This window comes from Pelophylax lessonae (assembly GCF_965119305.1).
Source record: "Pelophylax lessonae genome assembly, chromosome: 7".
Taxonomy (NCBI): domain Eukaryota; kingdom Metazoa; phylum Chordata; class Amphibia; order Anura; family Ranidae; genus Pelophylax; species Pelophylax lessonae.
Window position 1 is genome coordinate 103,638,916 of NC_138774.1, and position 17,697 is coordinate 103,656,612.

Here is a 17,697-nt window from a genome sequence, read left to right on the forward strand (position 1 = left end):
CGGACATCGGGTCCGCCGGTCACACGCACGGAGGTGTCCGTGAACGATCAGAGGCGGGAGCGCGCCTCTGGCGGTGCGCACCCGCTATTGGCTCCCAGGCTAGTGACGTATATATATGTCACTTTGCCTGGCCGGGGCTGACCGCCACAGTGAATAGTCGTGGGGCGATCGGCAACCGGTTAAGATGCTGATCCAACTTCCATTTAATTCTATGGGCTGAAATCGAACAGAAGTCTGACCAAAGTAGTGCAGGAACCTTTTCCAAAGTCAGATCGACCAGTTAGGACAGCTATCACAGGGAGTCATGAGACATGTGCTCTCAAAGTCGGAGCGCATGTTGCACCAGTGTGAATCAGCCCTAAAACAGGATCCTAATTTTCCAGGAAGCAAAAGGACTCTGAAACATTAAAAATCAAGCAACGTTTCATATAGGTTTAGAAACCTAACTCCACTATGGAAGCACTTCATGGAGCCAACATTAATGCAGTGCTGCAAGACCATTCATGTGTAACCAATATAGGTTGTAAAAGACCAAGGCTAAAGGCCAATCAACCACTTTCACGCACAGGTCTGCAGCCATGTGGACTAAAAACCACAGAGCAGTGGATGAGGCAGTAGAAAATAGAATGAGTGTAGAGAAAGCAAAAAGCATGAACGGAGTAGTGCAAAACTAAGCTTTTTTTTCAATCAATTGTTCTAAAATGTCAAGTACAGGATGGTTCTTTGTTTAAAGAGTCAGTGTTTATTCTTGTCCTGTGCATGCTTCATAGCCTCCACTGGTGCATCTCACAACTAGTAGTGAGCAGTGCCTAATTTTCTGTTCAACTGCTCCTCTCTATGCATTGCATACAACTCCCATAAAGCTGCATTGTGTGTGCTTGTAGATATGTATTCCATTTAAGGGGCAAGGAGTAGAGGGTGGCTATGTTCACAAACATAAGGTGGACCAAGAACAAACAGCCTAGAACAGGAAGTCTAAGAATAGCAGAAATAAAAGCATGCATTTGTGAGATGAAACAAAGAAAGGCGGCACATTCTAGTTATATTTAAACATACTGCCATTCGTCCAGTGACAGTGCATATTTTTAGCACTGATCACTGTATTAGTGTCACTGGTCCCCAAAAGTGTCTGCATATTGGCAGCAATATCGCATTCCCGCTATAAGTTGCTGATCACAGGCAATAATAGCAAAAAATAAATATTCTATCGTTTGTAGACGCTATAACTTTTGCGCAAAGTAATCAAGATACGCTTATTGGGACGTTATTTTTACCAAAAATATATAGAATTCACATCAGCCTAAATTTATGAAGAAATTGATTTTTTTACTGGATATGTTTTATAGCAGAAAGAAATATTTCCCCCCAAAATTGTCGGTCTTTGGTTATAGCGCAAAAAATAAAAAAACGCAGAGATGGTCAAAAACCACCAAAAGAAAGTTGTATTTGTGCGGGAAAAAATGTTTTATTTGGGTACAGCATCATATGACCGTGCAATTGTCAGTTCAAGTAACGCAGTGCCATATCACAAACAATGGCCTGGTCATGAAGGGGGGTTAAATCTTCTGGAGGACAAGTGGTTAAGGAAGAATTAGGACACTAAATTCCCCAAGGTATATGTTCATGTAGAAAATCAGACACTTGCCAAATTAAAACAAAATGTACAATTTATTGAACTATAAAAACACAAAGAAAACAAATCTTCAGGGAGGGAGGAGATCACTCAGTCCAGCGATGACCACAGTGCGGAGCGGTGCAGACATAATACAATCTCATGGCATCCTAAAGGAATTAAAGTGCAGTGTGACTATTAAAAATAAATACCCTCTATTGCAACAGTTATTACCAAGAGGTTTTTCCTAATAAAGTACATTACACAGGATTAGGTAAAAATGTTTTATTGACATTCATAAAGCATTTCTAAAACAATTAGCAGACAAGAAGATTGCTAAAATAGTCAATATTGTTTAAGCAAAACTCCCAAGAGGCTGACTTACCAAGGATCAGAGCAATGTTCACTTTTTGCAATATAAATGTTCGCTAAGCTGTTTGAAGGAGGTAAAGCTTTGTATGTAAATCATCCAATCATGTGCAAGCAACAATCCCCCCCCCCCCCCTTTTAACGTTTCCCTTGCTATTGACGGAGTATTTAAAGCGAACCCCATTTCACTAAGCAATGATTAGGGCAAATAACACAACACGTGTTATATCTTAGTGAATTGAGCCTTATAGGTGGCTTTGTTGCCTACTTTTTCCAAACATTTTACACAAATCAATACACTACATAAAGTGATGGATACTGGTTATAGTGGGTCTCTAACAAGACCCTACATTACAATTCTACATTACAATTATTTTAGTAATTTCTGGGCATTACTGCAGCAAAGGGCCAAGCTGTGTTATGTTTCTGGCTGTATATGCACCTGATATCTAACAGCGTCTGCTTCAGAATTTTATCATACCTGAGCCAGCATCTTAGGGCAGGAAGATGCCGCTACAAGATTATACTTGAACAGAGATGAAACCAGCTTTATGAGAAGTATAGCAAGGTCTTGTCAGAAAGTACCAACTAAAACCCATTTAAAGCTCAAAAAAAAAAAAAAACCCAAAAAACTAGTACTAGGCTTTGGGCAAAAATGTGCTTCTTGGCGAGTGGTATGTGGAAAGGGCATCAATCTTGTACAGCTAACAATAATGGTATTAAAAGACACTGGGCATGATACGGTACCTCAGCTTTTAGGCTGTGAGACTGAAAGAACACGGCTTCTTTATGTCCACATCTGTAAAAAAGACATTCATTACACACTATAATGGGATGATAGGCGGTGTATCTGAGCTCTGTTGGGTGAGTGCACTCACTTTGAGCAGGGATGATCCTCTGTACGGGGCAGTGTGGGGTCCTGAGATACATCAGCAATGATCTGAGTCAGTTCACTGGAAAATAAATTCAAAACATAGGCTGCATTATAAATAGCAATATGTGTAATCATTCCAGAATGGTAGAAACTTGGGAAGAGGCAGTGCAATATGTGCAGGAAAGGAATTCAAAAGGGTATGAGGAGGTCAGTGTGTGCAGGGGAGGACAGGCACCAGTGAAACTGTGCTGAGAAAACTAAACTAACCTAGCTAAATTAAGGATCTTTCAACTATTTAGTGAAGAAAAAAAAAAAAACTTTATATTTAGGTTCAATACAGAGGTTTTTGTTAACATCTGCATGTGACACCGCACCAAGACACCTCTGCAAAAGGTAGCCCAACAAATCTCTCAGGTTTCCCAACCTAGGAAATATAAAGTATATAAGGCAATGACTAAACAGAGCAGGCATACCTTGGAACTCCTTTCTGCACAAAAGTGACTGTCCACCTAACACTTTGCAGTCCCTCTATTGGCTGCCACTCACCCAAAAAAATAAATTCAACTTACAAAGCCATCAACAACTCCCCCCCGCTACACCACTAATGCCTCATACACATGCAACGATTATTGGCCAACTGATCGTCCGACTTTTGTCCAGAGTGGTGTTTTGTTGGTTGGAATGTGCCTAGACTGCACACGAATTTTCTCGGCCAACAAAAATCTACTTCAGAAGTGAGGTCATGTGATGGTTTACTTTCTGTGTGTTTTTTTCTTCTCTGAGCATGCCCAGTCTTGCTCATAAGATTTTTTGTCTGCCGAAATCTGTACTGACTGACGGAAAATCGGCCGTTGTGTTGACGGCCAACAAAAATTATATAGCCTGCACACCGACTTTTCGGCCGAAAAAAATCTGGAGTTGGTTGTCGGAAGCATCATATTAACAAGCCGAAAATCGGCCGATCGGACATTGGCCGAAAGTTCACAGCCAATAATCGATGCGTGTGTACGAGGCATTAGTCTTAAAATACCAACCAAATCTCTCTTCATTCCTCCCAAGATCTCCTGCTCTCTAGCTCCCTTGTCACCTCCAGGACTCCTCCTGAGCCTCCCCCATCTTTTGAAATTCCCTTACTAAACTTCGACTATCGCCAACTCTATCCACTTTTAGGCAACCTTTTAAAAGGTTTATCTTTAGAGATGCCTATTCTGCCTCCACCTAACATGTACTTTTATTTTATCCATCAGCTCATCCCCCACAGTTATTACATTGTGTCACTTGAACCTCCTTTTTTATTTCCGCCTGTATTGAATTGTATCTGTACTGTCTGCCCTCACATTGTAAAGTGCTGCACAAACTAAGCGCTATATAAATCCTGTATAATTGTATTATTAATAGACAGATTATACATGGAGCAGAACAGAGTAATATAAAACAAAGAGGATACTCACTCTACTTCATGAGTGATTTTATTGACATAAATGCAGCAGTTATCAGCCTCCTGCTGGTAGTCACAGTTTCGACACTGCAAAAGGAAAAACATAATGAGAAGCAGTTGTGAAAAATGTAGGTAAAAAAGGGATATAAATATGTAAAGGACCATTTTGCATGAACCAAGCCAGAGGATAAAACGTGGTTAGATAAATTGTCCCTAAATGAAACAAACCCATCTTCATTTCCTAGAACGGGCAAATTACGCCTATAGAATAAAGTGTCTGGTAGCACTGACTTATTGGACTACCAATCCAGACAAAGATACCGAGAGGGAAAAAAAAAAAAGAATAAAAGAGGGTTTAAAATACACCTGTCTGCTAACAGTTTATCCGTCATTTAAGTCTTGCATGTTGTCGATGCTTGATATTTTAAGTGTTGGTTGGACATTGTGAATACAGTAAACCCCCCTCCATCGTGGGGGTTACGTTACAGACCCACCCGCAATAAGTGAAAATCCGCGAAATAGAAATACCCTATTTAACCACTTGCCGACCGCCGCACGACTATCTACGTCGGCGGTCAGCCCCTCACAGGCAAAGTGACGTAGGGCTACGTCACTAGCTTGTGAGGGTCTAGGGAGCGAGCGCGCGCCCCCAGAGGCGCGCTCCCGCTCCCGAGTGGTCACGGACCCCCCCGCGCGTGTGACCGGCGGACCCGATGTCCGCCGGCCACTCTGCGATCGGCGGGGGAGAAGGAGAAAGTCAGGCAGCTTGTGTAAACAAGCTGCCTGTCATTCTCCTCGCTATATGAGAGCTGATCATCTGGATCTACTATGTAGATCCGTTGATCACTCTGCATACAGCTGAAGCCCCAGCCAATCACAGTTAGAATCACGCCCCTAGGGACACACACAGCCCCTCCCTCTCAAATAAAGTTAACCCCTTCACTACCAGTGTATTTTTACAGTAACAGTGCATATGTATAGCACTGATTACTGTAGAAATGTCACTGGTAACCCCAAAAGTGTCAAAAATGTCAGTCAAGGGTCCGATCTGTCCGCCGCAATGTCGCAGTACCGCAAAAAAAATCGCAGATCGCCGCCATTACGCGTTAAAAAAAAAAACAACAAAAATGACAAAAATCTTTCCCTTAGTTAGTAAACGCAATAACTTTTGCGCAAACCAATCAAAATACGCTTTTTGCGATTTTTTTTACCAAACATAGGTAGCATAAAACAAATTGGCCGAAAATTTTAAAAAATTTAGATTTTTACATTTTTTTTTGGGGGAATTTCATATAAAAAAAAGGGAAAAATATTGCTATTTTTGCAAAATGGACGCTCTTTTTTTGTTTATATCGCGTGATCAAAAAATTGCACAGGTGATCAAATACCGCCAAAAGAAAGCTCTGTTTGTGGGAAAAAAAGGACGCCAAATTCGTTTAGGTGCAGCGTCGCACGACCGTGCAATTCTCCGTTAAAGTCACGCAGTGCCGAATCGCAAAATACCCCCTGGTCGGAATGGGGGTAAAATCTTCCGGGGCTTAAGTGGTTAAATACACCCTAGGCATGTTTTTACAACTTTTAAAGCATTTTAAGGTCTTTGAAAAAAACACACTTTTAAAAACAATAGAAACACATAAGATACTGAGAGACAGAGCAAGAGCAATGGAAAACACAAAAATATTGAATTAACAATGATTTATTTAAAAAAACAACAGTAATAAGGCCTTACAGAAAAAAAATGCAAAATACCGGGACTGGGAAAACTAAACTGCGATATAACGGGGGTTTACTGTAATGTACAAGCACCCAGAGAAGTGCTAAAGTAGAACTAAAATGCAAAACTTTTTTTTCTTTTGACAAAGGGTTATAACGCATCAGTTTTTTTTTATTCTTTTGCCACCTGTGTTTCATTGGGGAGATTTGCCTTAACTTCCGTTCTCATAGCCAAAACAGGAAGTGAGAGGAAATCCCTGGTTGTCCAGAACTGGTGTCCCCATTGAATGATTTCCCTCTATTCCTGCCCTGGTGATAACCTTGGGTTTTTCTTTCACTTTCCCTGATAATGACGACCAGGACACAGAGGGTGAATCTCCCTAACAGGGACATACAGTAATAAATACTTAGAGGTTGTAAACTCCCCATTTTCACTTTAGCTCATTATAATCTGCCTAAAGAAAGCAATCGATAGGTGCCTGTAAAAGATTACTTCTATAATCTTCCTGTAATCCTTCCTGTAATATTTGACGACATCTTTGGCGCATGCCCAGTGTGTTTTTCAATCAATTTTTACACGGCACAATATGGAATGCCTGTGCTCTCCCTGTATGTATCAAAACTGCACAGCTGAGCCCCCGTTCACACTGGGGCGACCTGTGAGGCGACCTGGTCGCCTCACAGGTCGCCTGCCATACAGAAGCTATGGACCCGTTCTAATAGGAGCGACACAAGTCGCTCCGACTTAGAAAAAGGGTCCGGAGCTTCTTTGGGGCGACCCGGAGCGACCTGCATAGACTTCAATGTTATGAAGTCCGTGCCGGCCGCTCCGAGGTCGCGGGGCGAGCAGCGCGCCGCGACCTGTGAGGTCGCCCGGCAAAGTCGGGTTGCTGCAATGTGAACGGGGCCTAAGTCTCGCGATTAGCTTTGCCTTTCTCCCCAGCTTCCTCATCTCACAGGGGGGAGTGAACAAGTGAGAGAACACAGGGGAGGGGGAGGGAAAAAACGGCAGCCTTACAATACAGTGAGCCAGTATTACACAGAGTCTGCATTACAATTAAAAAGGAATGCAAGGAATGCAGTAAGGGCAGAAATGACGGCCGCAGGGGGAGCATAAAACAGGAGATGACATGGCACCGCCGAGACCAGGAAGAAGGAAAAAGTTTAACTTTGAAATAAAGGTATTTTTAGACGGTTATGATGTATAAATATTTTATGTGTAATGTATTTATATTGCATGTCCTTTTAATACATTGTAAAAGTTTGATTTTTATAGCAGAGTTTACTTCCTCTTTAAGCTTTCTAAAGTTATACTTAAAATGCAAACCTTTCGATAGGCCCATCACCGTGTTCAGGGGACTCCTTGACAAGAATTTCTGGAAGGGGTTAGTCAAGTAAGTCAACCTCTCGAAGTATCCAAGTTTACCAATAAGAATGGGCTGCAATTTGGGAGTTCCAAGGAATAAGTGGAAAAAAGTTATGGAGGCATGCCTAGATCCCTGCACTTTATGGACAATAACTCCGCAATACGCTACATGTTAATGACAGCTGTTCATGACCACAGTTCCTAGGATCCTTACTGTGCTAAACATATGAATAATTGCCAGTGGACACAACATCACATGAACACCACACAAAAAAAAAAGGTTTAGCCTTTCAGCATCTTTTATTCCTCGAGGGATAATCTGGCTAAAGGGGTCTGAAAATTGTCTTACCGCATAAAGCAGGATACGATTTTCTTTATCTTCTTTAGGATACAACATGTTGTTGCTGGAAAAAGAAGCAAAAAACAAAGTTTACATTTTAGAGAACACAAAGGCATAGATTTATAAAAGCAGTGAAAAGGACTTCAAAACATTCACTGCTGGTAAATATTGCTGATGCGTTTTAAAAGATGGATTTACCACCAGTGAATGTTAGGTGAAAGGCACATGTGGCTAGCACAGTAAAGGCTTTCTCAGAATCTGCTACATGATAATAGAGCTGCACGATTCTGGATAAAATAAGAATCACAATATTTTTTGCTTAAAGATCACTATTCTCGGCGTAACATCTTTCACATTATAAAAAAAATTTAAAATTGGGCTAACTTTACGGGGTTTTTTTTTTTTTAAATTCATTAAAGTGTATTTTTTCCCCAAAAACTGCATTTGAAAGACCGCTGCGCAAATACAGCGTGACAAAATATTGCAACGATCACCATTTTATTCTCTAGGGTCTCTGCTAAAAAATTATTATATAATGTTAGGTGGTTCCAAGTAATTTTCTAGTAAAAAATACTGATTTTAACTTATAGGCAACAAGTGTCAGAAAGACTTAATCTTTAACCACTTGCGGACCGCTTACCGCATATATACTGCGGCAGTGTGGCTCTCCCAGGCAAACCAACGTAGGTATAAGTCGTTCGCCTGGTGGCAGCTAGGGGGCGAGCGCGCGCCGCTGGCAGATTGCTCCTGCTCGTCAGCGGGGAAGCCGATGCAGCGGGCAGGCGGCTCCAACTGCCGTCTGACACCCACGATCGTTCCCCGCTGAGAGAGAAGGACGGTCGGCTGTTGTAAACTATGGGGCAGCGGATGTCAGCAGAGACATGTTCTTTTCTGATCCTGTCCCCTTAGGGCTCTTTCACACGGTCCGCCTCCGTAGGCGGATCCGTGATGCTCAGCGGGGATCGATCCGCCGATCCCCGCTGAGCCGGCGGATGACAGCTCCGTCTCCGCTTGCAGTGCGGAGAGGGAGGTGTCACAGCTCCCGCTGCTCTCTATGGGGGGGGGACAGGCGGTCCGCTCTCATCCGATCCGATCCCTGAACGGATGGAAAAATAGGGTTTCCATCCGTCCGGATTTCACGGACAGGATCGGATTAGGATGGCAGCGAGTGTCAGCGGACATGTCACCGCTGACATCCGCTGCCCCATAGAGCTGCATAGAGGATCCGATCAGATCCACCTAAAAAACTGACAGGCGGATCTGATCAGATCGCCCGTGTGAAAGAGCCCTTAGGGTGGGAACTAGTGCTGCCCTGGAAGACTTCCCAGAAAGTTACCAGGTACCTAACTATTTTCTCGAATAGTCTTCCAGAGCAGCATCTGAGAGAATCTAGCAAGCAATACTTACTAGGGAGGGGACAAAGCCTGCAGCACTTTGCGACCAAATGTCTGGTCCTGGCTGTACAGGCGGGCGAAGAGATAATGCCTCACTAAGGTACTGAAGCTCGACCAGGTCGTTGATAGGCCGACTGTATAGCCAGCCTTGAAAAATCTTGAATAATCAGCTCAAGTTTATATCCCTCTCCTGTCCAGTTTCCTGCTAAAACTAATAATCTATAGATAAAAAATATACTGATATAACAATCAGATTTCAATACATGTTCATATAAATATCAAAATGAAGTGATGGTAAAATTCTTAAAAAAGTGCAAAATACGCTGTGCAAAAATTAGAAAAAGTGCAAGTGCGAGTTAAATACCACAAATAATTCATATAACTTTCTAGAAAAAAATGTGACAAATACAATACATTTTTTTTTCATAATATAGGCTTATAAAGTCACATATTAAATATGCGTATAAGTCTTGTGAAGAAAAGTGATTCAAGTCCCAAAAGTGCTGAAAATAACTAAATATAAATTCACTCGATGCTAAATCTTCTGTGTCAACTTGTGTCAGACACCCAATGTGCTCCTTTCACCGCATCCCCCAAACTGACTCCCCAGATAAGAAGCTGGTCAAAACGAGCACTCACGCTTCAAATAGTACAAGAATAGTACAAGAATAGTACAAGAATAGTACAAGAATAGTACAAGAATAGTACAAGAATAGTACAAGAATAGTACAAGAATAGTACAAGAATAGTACAAGAATAGTACAAGAATAGTACAAGAATAGTACAAGAATTTTCCAGCAGGTCGGTCTAGATCACCTCACTCTGTTATAATCTCAGGGATATGTCAGGTATAAGAGAAGGAAGGATTCCATAGCGCAATTCAGTAAAATTAAAATTTTACTGAATGGCCCCGCCGACCAACACCGCAACACAGCTCTGCATTGTACTCTGTGCTCAGAGCCGGATTGAAAGCTAGATTTGTGAGTTACCCTAGTGTCAGGCTGACACATAAGAATGGGAGTTCATTTTAACACGTTTTAATAAATCATTTGAATTTGACTGAATTACGCTATGGAATCCTTCCTTCTTTTACCCGACATATCCCTGAGATTAGAACATCTATGGATAGAGTGAGATGACCCACCTGTGGATTTTAGGAGGACCTGCTGGAAAATTCTTATACTATTTGAAGCATGAGTGCTGGTGTTGACCAGCTTCCTATCTGGTGAGTTAGTTTGGGGGATGCAGTGAAAGGAACATATTGGGTGTCTGTCATAAGTTGACACAGAAGATATAGCATCGAGTGAATTTATATTTAGTTATTTTTGGCACTTTCGGGACTTGAATCTTTTCTTCAAAGCCACATTTGGCATGTCATTTTGTTTGGGGGGTACCTAGTTTTGACAGGTACCCGCTCCCACTTCCAAAAGTACACACCTGCCATCATTTCGAGCGATCGAAAGTTCTCCTCTCCCCCTCCCACCCTGCAATCTTCTGGGACATGTCACAGAAGATTGTCAGTCCACTCAGGACGCGCAACACGACTCGCGCATGCGCAGTGCGCACCCAGTTGTGAAGCCGCAAGCTGTCACAGTCAGGTGCCCACAGAAGTGATGCAGGCGCCGTGGGGAGAAGAGGGAGAGATCCAATGCTCCTGCCGCCCGCAACGCTGGACTGTGAGACAGGTGAGTGCGTTTTTTCTTTAAAAGTCAGCAACTACACTTTGTAGCTGCTGACTTAAGCACAAAAATCCAGTGGAACTCCGCTTTAAGCAAAAGATCTATTTTTTTTTTTTTCTTTTGCTTTAAAGGGCAGAGGAGAGATTTGGGGTCTTTTACAGGACCTGTTGTGCTGTATTGTACTGTTATAGCAAGGGATGCAGGGGGGGGTAAAAAATAAACAATGTGGCTGCAGGTGTGCGCACACCCTCATAACTGGGGGTGTAGCGGTGTTCAGAATTAAGCAAATCACATTCAAAATTATGTTAAATAGGAGTCAGTACACAACTGCCATCATTTAAAGTGCCTCTGATTAACCCCAAATAGGGTTCAGCTGTTCTAATAAACTGATAAGAGGCATGGAAGAGCTCAGCTATTAGGAAAGATTAGAGGAACTGAATGTATTCTCTCTTGAGAAGATGAGATTAAGGGGGGATATGATCAACATGTATACATACATATACATAAAAAATCAGGTGCGCTAAATTTATACGTGTCACGAATCAGAGATGGGAAGAACACTAAGAAATGTCACCCTCACCCCCGAGGTGTGTGCCAGGTTACTTATACAGTGAACTGTATTTGCACTGTGGATGGATGTGCATCAAAGTGCAAAATTCTTGTGATGAAGTATGATCAGCACTCTATTAAACAAATAACCGTGCTAAAATAAATTGTGAGCATACACAACTACAGATGCAAATAATACGTAGACCCGTGAGCAACCAATCCAATCAGTGGCCCTCAAAGAGGTTGTGACAAATGGTGAGTGTGTTAATCAACAATGCCAATAACAAAATGGTCTGTGCGTGAATAAAACAGTATCCCTCAATGGGGCTATACCGCTGAAACAAAAATTACCACCACTGTGAAGTGTATAATGGAAAAGGAAAGGTCTCTAGTCCCAATTGGATCCCATAGGGATGTAAAAAGTCCTGAAAAGGAATCCACTTGAGACTATAAGGTGCAGATAGATCAACCCCCTCAGTGGAGACTAGCCCCTTACCGAAATAAGATGTGAGAGCGTTCGTGTCAGCTCAAATATAGGATAGATGCTCAGGAGGAGGGAAGAGTGACACACTCAGATGTGGGGAGAGTTCAGCCTCTTACCGGATGTAACAATTAGCAGGGCTCGTATGTACACTCCTCTACTGGTGGTTCTCCTCAGTCCTGGCACTCTGGGCGGTATTCCTCTATGGCCACAGCAAAGTCTTCCCGATATATCTCCTCTGCTGCCACTCCCAGTGATGTCTCCTCGCTACTTTGTCCCGAATTATACAACAGAAATATTTCTGATAAAAGTTATAAAAAGGTATGTATCCAAATCCTAAAACCAATGGTGTATCCATATAAATTGATCTATTTATTGAAGACGGATACACCATTGGTTTTAAGATTTGGATACATACCTTTTTATAACTTATCAGAAATATTTCTGTTGGTAAGATACGTATGTATATGTTGTATGATTCGGATACATACTTGTCACGATTCGGATTTTACTATTATTGATCTATTTATTGAAGACGGATACACAATTGGTTTTAGGATTTGGATACATACCTTTTTATAACTTTTATCAGAAATATTTCTGTTTGTAAGAGTTGGACACATATTTTAGGATTCAGAATTTTATTTGTATATTTATATTGAAGATACATACACCATTTGTTTTAGGATTCGGATACTAAGCCTTTATGATTTGGAATTTACTAGACTTTTTCACAGTCGGATTTACTTTGTCATTTTAGCAGTTTTTATATATTCTCACAATTTTTATAGAATTGTGTACATAACAATTCCCATCATATTTTATCAGAAGAAGATTATACTACATGTATGCGAATAGGGAATTCACTTTTGAGCCCCTTCTGAGATGGTTTCCCACCAGCGCCGACTCACTTTTGTGATTTGATAACTATTTAAAAGGTCTTTCCTGACATTTTCTTAGTCGCATCCTACAGCAAAAGCCATGGTCCGCAGAGAGCTTCCAAAGCATCAGAGGGATCTCATTGTTAAAATGTGTCAGTCAGGAGAAGTTTTTCCAAGGCACTATATACCATGGAACTCAGTGAATACAGTCAAGTGGAGAAAATATGGCACAACAGTGACATACCAAGAACTAGAGATGCCTCTAAAATTGATAAAAGACAAGAAAAAAAAATGGTCAGGGAGGCTGCCAAGAGGCCTACAGCAACAATAAAGGAGCTGCAGGAATATCTGGCAAGTACTGGCTGTGTGGTACACGTGACAACAACAATCTCCCATATTCTTCATGTCTGGGCTTTGCGCTAGAGTGAGAAGACGGAAGTCTTCTCTTATGAAGAACATCTAAGCCTGGCTAGATTTTGCAAAAACTTCTGAAGCATGTGGGAAAATGTGTTCTGGTCTGAAGAAACCAAAGTTAGAACTTTTTGGCCATAATTCCACAAGATATGTTTGGTGCAAAAACAAATCTGCACATCACCAAAAGGACACCACAGTGAAGCATGGTGGTGGCAGCATCATGCTTTGGGGCTGTTTTTCTTCAGCTGGAACAGAGGCCTTAGTCAAGGTAGCAGGAATTATGAACAGTTCCAAATACCAGTCAATATTGGCATAAGGTTTCTGCTACAAAGCTGAACATGAATCTTTCAGCATGACAACGACCCAAAGCATACATCCACATCAACAAGGGAATGGCTTCACCAGAAGGAGATTAAAGTTTTGGAATGGCCCAGCCAGAGCCCAGACCTGAACCCAAATAAAAATCTGTGGAGTGTTGTGATGAGGGCTGTGCACAGGTGATGCCTTCGTAAAGAAAAGTGTTCAAATATTGCCAAGTCCTGTAATAAAATCAAAAGGTGCTTCAACAAAGTATTCGTTTCAGGATGTGCACACTTATGCAACCATATTTAAGTTTAGTTTTGCTTCTCTCCACCTAAAAGATTTCAACAGGTGTGTGTAGACTTTTTATATCCACTGTAAATCTATTTCTAAAAGGCGCTATTGACATGAAATTTTCAGCACGTCAGTAACAACCCATGCAATTAGGGATGCACCGAAATGAAAATTATGGGCCGAAACCGAAAATGCAGGATGCCCTTGGTTGAAAACGACTTTTTTCCGATCCACCAGACGGATGGAAAATAGGGTTTCCATCCGTCCGGATTTGACGGACAGGATCAGATGTCTTCGCTGCCCCATAGAGATGCATGGGGCATCCGTTTAGACCTGCCTAAAAAACTGACAGGCAGATCTGAATGGTCCGCATGTGTGAAAGGGGCCCAAGAATCGAGGCAATGCCATTTTCAGATCGTGGGGGGGTCAAATCGAGATTTCTTTTTATAACAATTAATCGTGCAGCTCATACATACGTTTGGGGGTTCCAAGTAATCTAGCAAAAAACTGATTTTTGTGTCAGAAAAAAAAAAAAAAAAAAAAAGTTAACATCCCTTGTGACAGTAATAGGCAGTGACAGGTACTCTTTATGGAGGGATCGGAGGTCTAAAAGACTCCTGATCCCTCCACTGCACTTCAAAGTATTCAAAACGCCGAAATCTGCATTTTGGAACACTGACAGTTTTTTAAATCTGTACCGTTGGCAGCAGAGTAAACCGGAAGGGACATAGAAACATAGAAACATAGAATGTGTCGGCAGATAAGAACCATTTGGCCCATCTAGTCTGCCCAATATATCTGAATCCTATGAATAGTCCCTGGCCCTATCTTGTATGAAGGATAGCCTTATGCCTATCCCATGCATGCTTAAACTCCTTCACTGTATTTGCAGCTACCACTTCTGCAGGAAGGTTATTCCATGCATCCACTACTCTCTCAGTAAAGTAATACTTCCTCATATTACTTTTAAACCTTTGCCCCTCTAATTTAAAACTGTGTCCTCTTGTGGTAGTTTTTCTTCTTTTAAATATGCTCTCCTCCTTTACCGAGTTGATTCCCTTTATGTATTTAAATGTTTCTATCATATCCCCTCTGTCTCTTCTTTCTTCCAAGCTATACATGTTAAGGTCCTTTATCCTTTCCTGGTAAGTTTTTTCCTGCAATCCATGTACTAGTTTAGTAGCTCTTCTTTGAACTCTCTCTAGAGTATCTATATCCTTCTGGAGATATGGCCTCCAGTACTGCGCACAATACTCCAAGTGAGGTCTCACCAGTCCCCTCCCGCTCACTGGGATAACGGCCAAGCAGCTGCTGAGCCGCATTGGTTATCTCCAAAAAGCGAACCGTCATCTCTAAAAAAACAGGGATGATGCCCACAGCTAGTGGCATCACCCCGGTACATCCACTTCTTCAAGGCGATGTACAGGGGTCAGTTTGCGGGAAGTGGTTAACTAAAGCCGCAGTCACATGGCGCTCCAGTCCAAAGTCGCCTACCTTTCTCAGTTTACATGCAGTGTTTCCACATCACTGTCTGCAGGACATATTCTATTGGCTGTCCAGCAGGAAGTTCTCTCAAGAGCCCGAAGAGGAGAGAGGTCTGTGTGAGGGGGCCAGATGGCGAGGGTACAAGTGCAAAAGATGGGTAAGTGGTCCTCACAACCGAAATCAGAGCCAGCGATAGACCCATATGGTGGGCTTAGCCAAGTAGAACTTCAAAAGGTAAAGAGAAAAAAAGAAAAAAAAAAAAACACCCACACAGGCCAGATCGATTCAGAAGGGGTTCATATTTTGCACAGAGTAGGGATTTAAATAATTTAATTCCAAAACCAGCTTTTCCTGCAAAACTCAGCTTCACACCAGAGATTCCCCCGCTGCAATGAGCCGCATCATTCAGCCCATGTCCTTTGACTGAACAGAGAACTGAGAAGCAGCAGTGATGAGTTCAACTCTCTGCTCTTTCCCTCAGCATGCTTTTCAGTGGGAGATGAACTGATTGGCTCCTAGTGCTGCTTTTTCCGCTCACACACAAGCCCTGCTGTACAAGAACTGGTGGAGGGTGAGATTTCCGCACAAATTGGGAGATTTCCTCAAACTTCCTTTACATCTCTGGGAGAGGAAATGAAGGGACATTTCCCCAATAGAGTACAGCCAGCAAACAGAGTCAGAGGTTTTATCTTTCCTTACTGTATCCAAGTTTTACTTTTTACACACATTTTAAATGTCTTACTTCCCTCTGCCCAGCTGTGATCCTACACGCCATCCAGCTCCTGTACACAGGGTCCAATCCTCCAGCACATCCTGGGAGGATTGTACACCAGGTACAGACAGCACTAGCACCATATATTTATATACATAGATGGGGTTGAAGCAGTGAGGGGGTGCTGGGATATGTAGTCCTCCATCCCCAGAGCCCACGCCGCTCACCATTCCTGACAGAAGCGGATCCCTACGAAGCCCTGCACGTAAGACCCGTCCGCCTCCATCCCTTGCTCCGGAAATGATTCTGAGAACATGATGACCCGGAAGTCACGTGTCACACACAGAGGAGAGAAAAACCGAGGCCTTGACGCCTGGGAGGTGATATAGAGGAGAGGCGGGGAAGTGGGCGGTGCGTACTTGCCTGCTGTGCATAGAGTAATCTAGTGGGTGGGGCAGACAAAAATGACAGCTGGAGTGTTCAGGCTCTGCCGCATCCTGTGTTACCATGGTGATCAATACAGCGGAGGCGTATAGTGTATATTGCCTGATCACGGTGACAGTTCTACCTGCTGGGAGTTCACAGGAGGAGTGTTCTGCTGGTGTAATCTTATTACTGAATTCATCTGTATTTCAGTCACAGGAGGGAGGAGTCATCTCTTTCCACAGCGGTCTCCTTAGCAGTGTTTGCACCCCAGATTCACACTTTTCTTTACGTTGGTGAACCCCAAACTGCAGCACAGGTGCTAATGACTTTTTTCTTGCCCTTAATCATCCCTTGGAGCAATATGCGTATCACCTACCCCGACTACGGGGCATTATTTCTCCCAGTGACACCAGCTATGATGCACTATTCCTCCCAGTGACACCAGCTATAGGCCACTATTTTTCCTAGTGACACCAGCTATAGGGCACTATTCCTCCCAGTGACACCAGTTATAGGGCACTATTCCTCCCAGTGACACCAGTTATAGGCCACTATTCCTCCCAGTGACACCAGTTACAGGCCACTATTCCTCCCAGTTACACCAGTGATGGAGCAATATTCCTTCCAGTGACACCAGCTATAGGCCACTATTCTTCCCAGTGACACCAGCTATAGGGCTCTATTCCTCCCACTGATCCCAACAATGAGGAACGGTTCTTTTCACTGACCCTAACAATGGGGTACTTTTCCTTCCACTGACCCCAACGGTAGGGCTCTATTCCTCCCCCGATCCCAACAATAAGGCACTATTCCTCCCACTAACCCCAACAATGGGGTACTGTTCCTCCCAATGACACCAATGATGAGGCACTATTCTACCCACTGACCCCAAAGATGGTGCACTATTCCTTCCAGTGACCTCAATGGTGAGGCACTATTCCTCCCAGTGACATCAATGATGAGGCACTATTCCTCCCAGTGACATCAATGATGAGGCACTATTCCTCCCAGTGATCTCAATGAGGAGGAACTATTCCTCCCATTAATCAAAACAATGGAGTACTGTTCCTCTCAATGACACCAATGATGAGGCATCATTCTTTCCATTGACCCCAATGATAGGGCACTATTCCTCCCATTGACATCAACGATGAGGCACTATTCCTCCCACTAACCTAAACTACAGGGTACTCTTCCTGCCACTTACCCCAACCAAGGGGTACTATTCCTTTCACTGACACAATGGTGAGGCTCTATTCCACTGACAGCAATGATGGGACTCTATTCCTCCCACCGATCCCAACAATGAGGAACAATTCTTTCCACTGACCCAAACAATGGGGTACTATTCCTTCCACTGACACAAACAG

The 17,697-nt window shown here is 42.8% G+C and overlaps 1 protein-coding gene across 1 annotated transcript; it reads right to left on the bottom strand.

The window, feature by feature from the left end:
• Window positions 1-1,658: 1,658 nt before the first annotated feature.
• On the bottom strand, window positions 1,659-16,256 carry POLR2I (RNA polymerase II subunit I). The gene is made up of 6 exons (XM_082264636.1): window positions 16,129-16,256; window positions 7,722-7,776; window positions 4,307-4,380; window positions 2,860-2,934; window positions 2,729-2,780; window positions 1,659-1,782 (listed from the first exon to the last, which is right to left on the bottom strand). The coding sequence occupies exons 1-6, from the start codon at window positions 16,215-16,217 to the stop codon at window positions 1,720-1,722; spliced, it is 408 nt and encodes a 135-aa protein (XP_082120762.1). The 5' UTR covers window positions 16,218-16,256; the 3' UTR covers window positions 1,659-1,719.
• Between the last annotated feature and the right edge of the window lie 1,441 nt (window positions 16,257-17,697).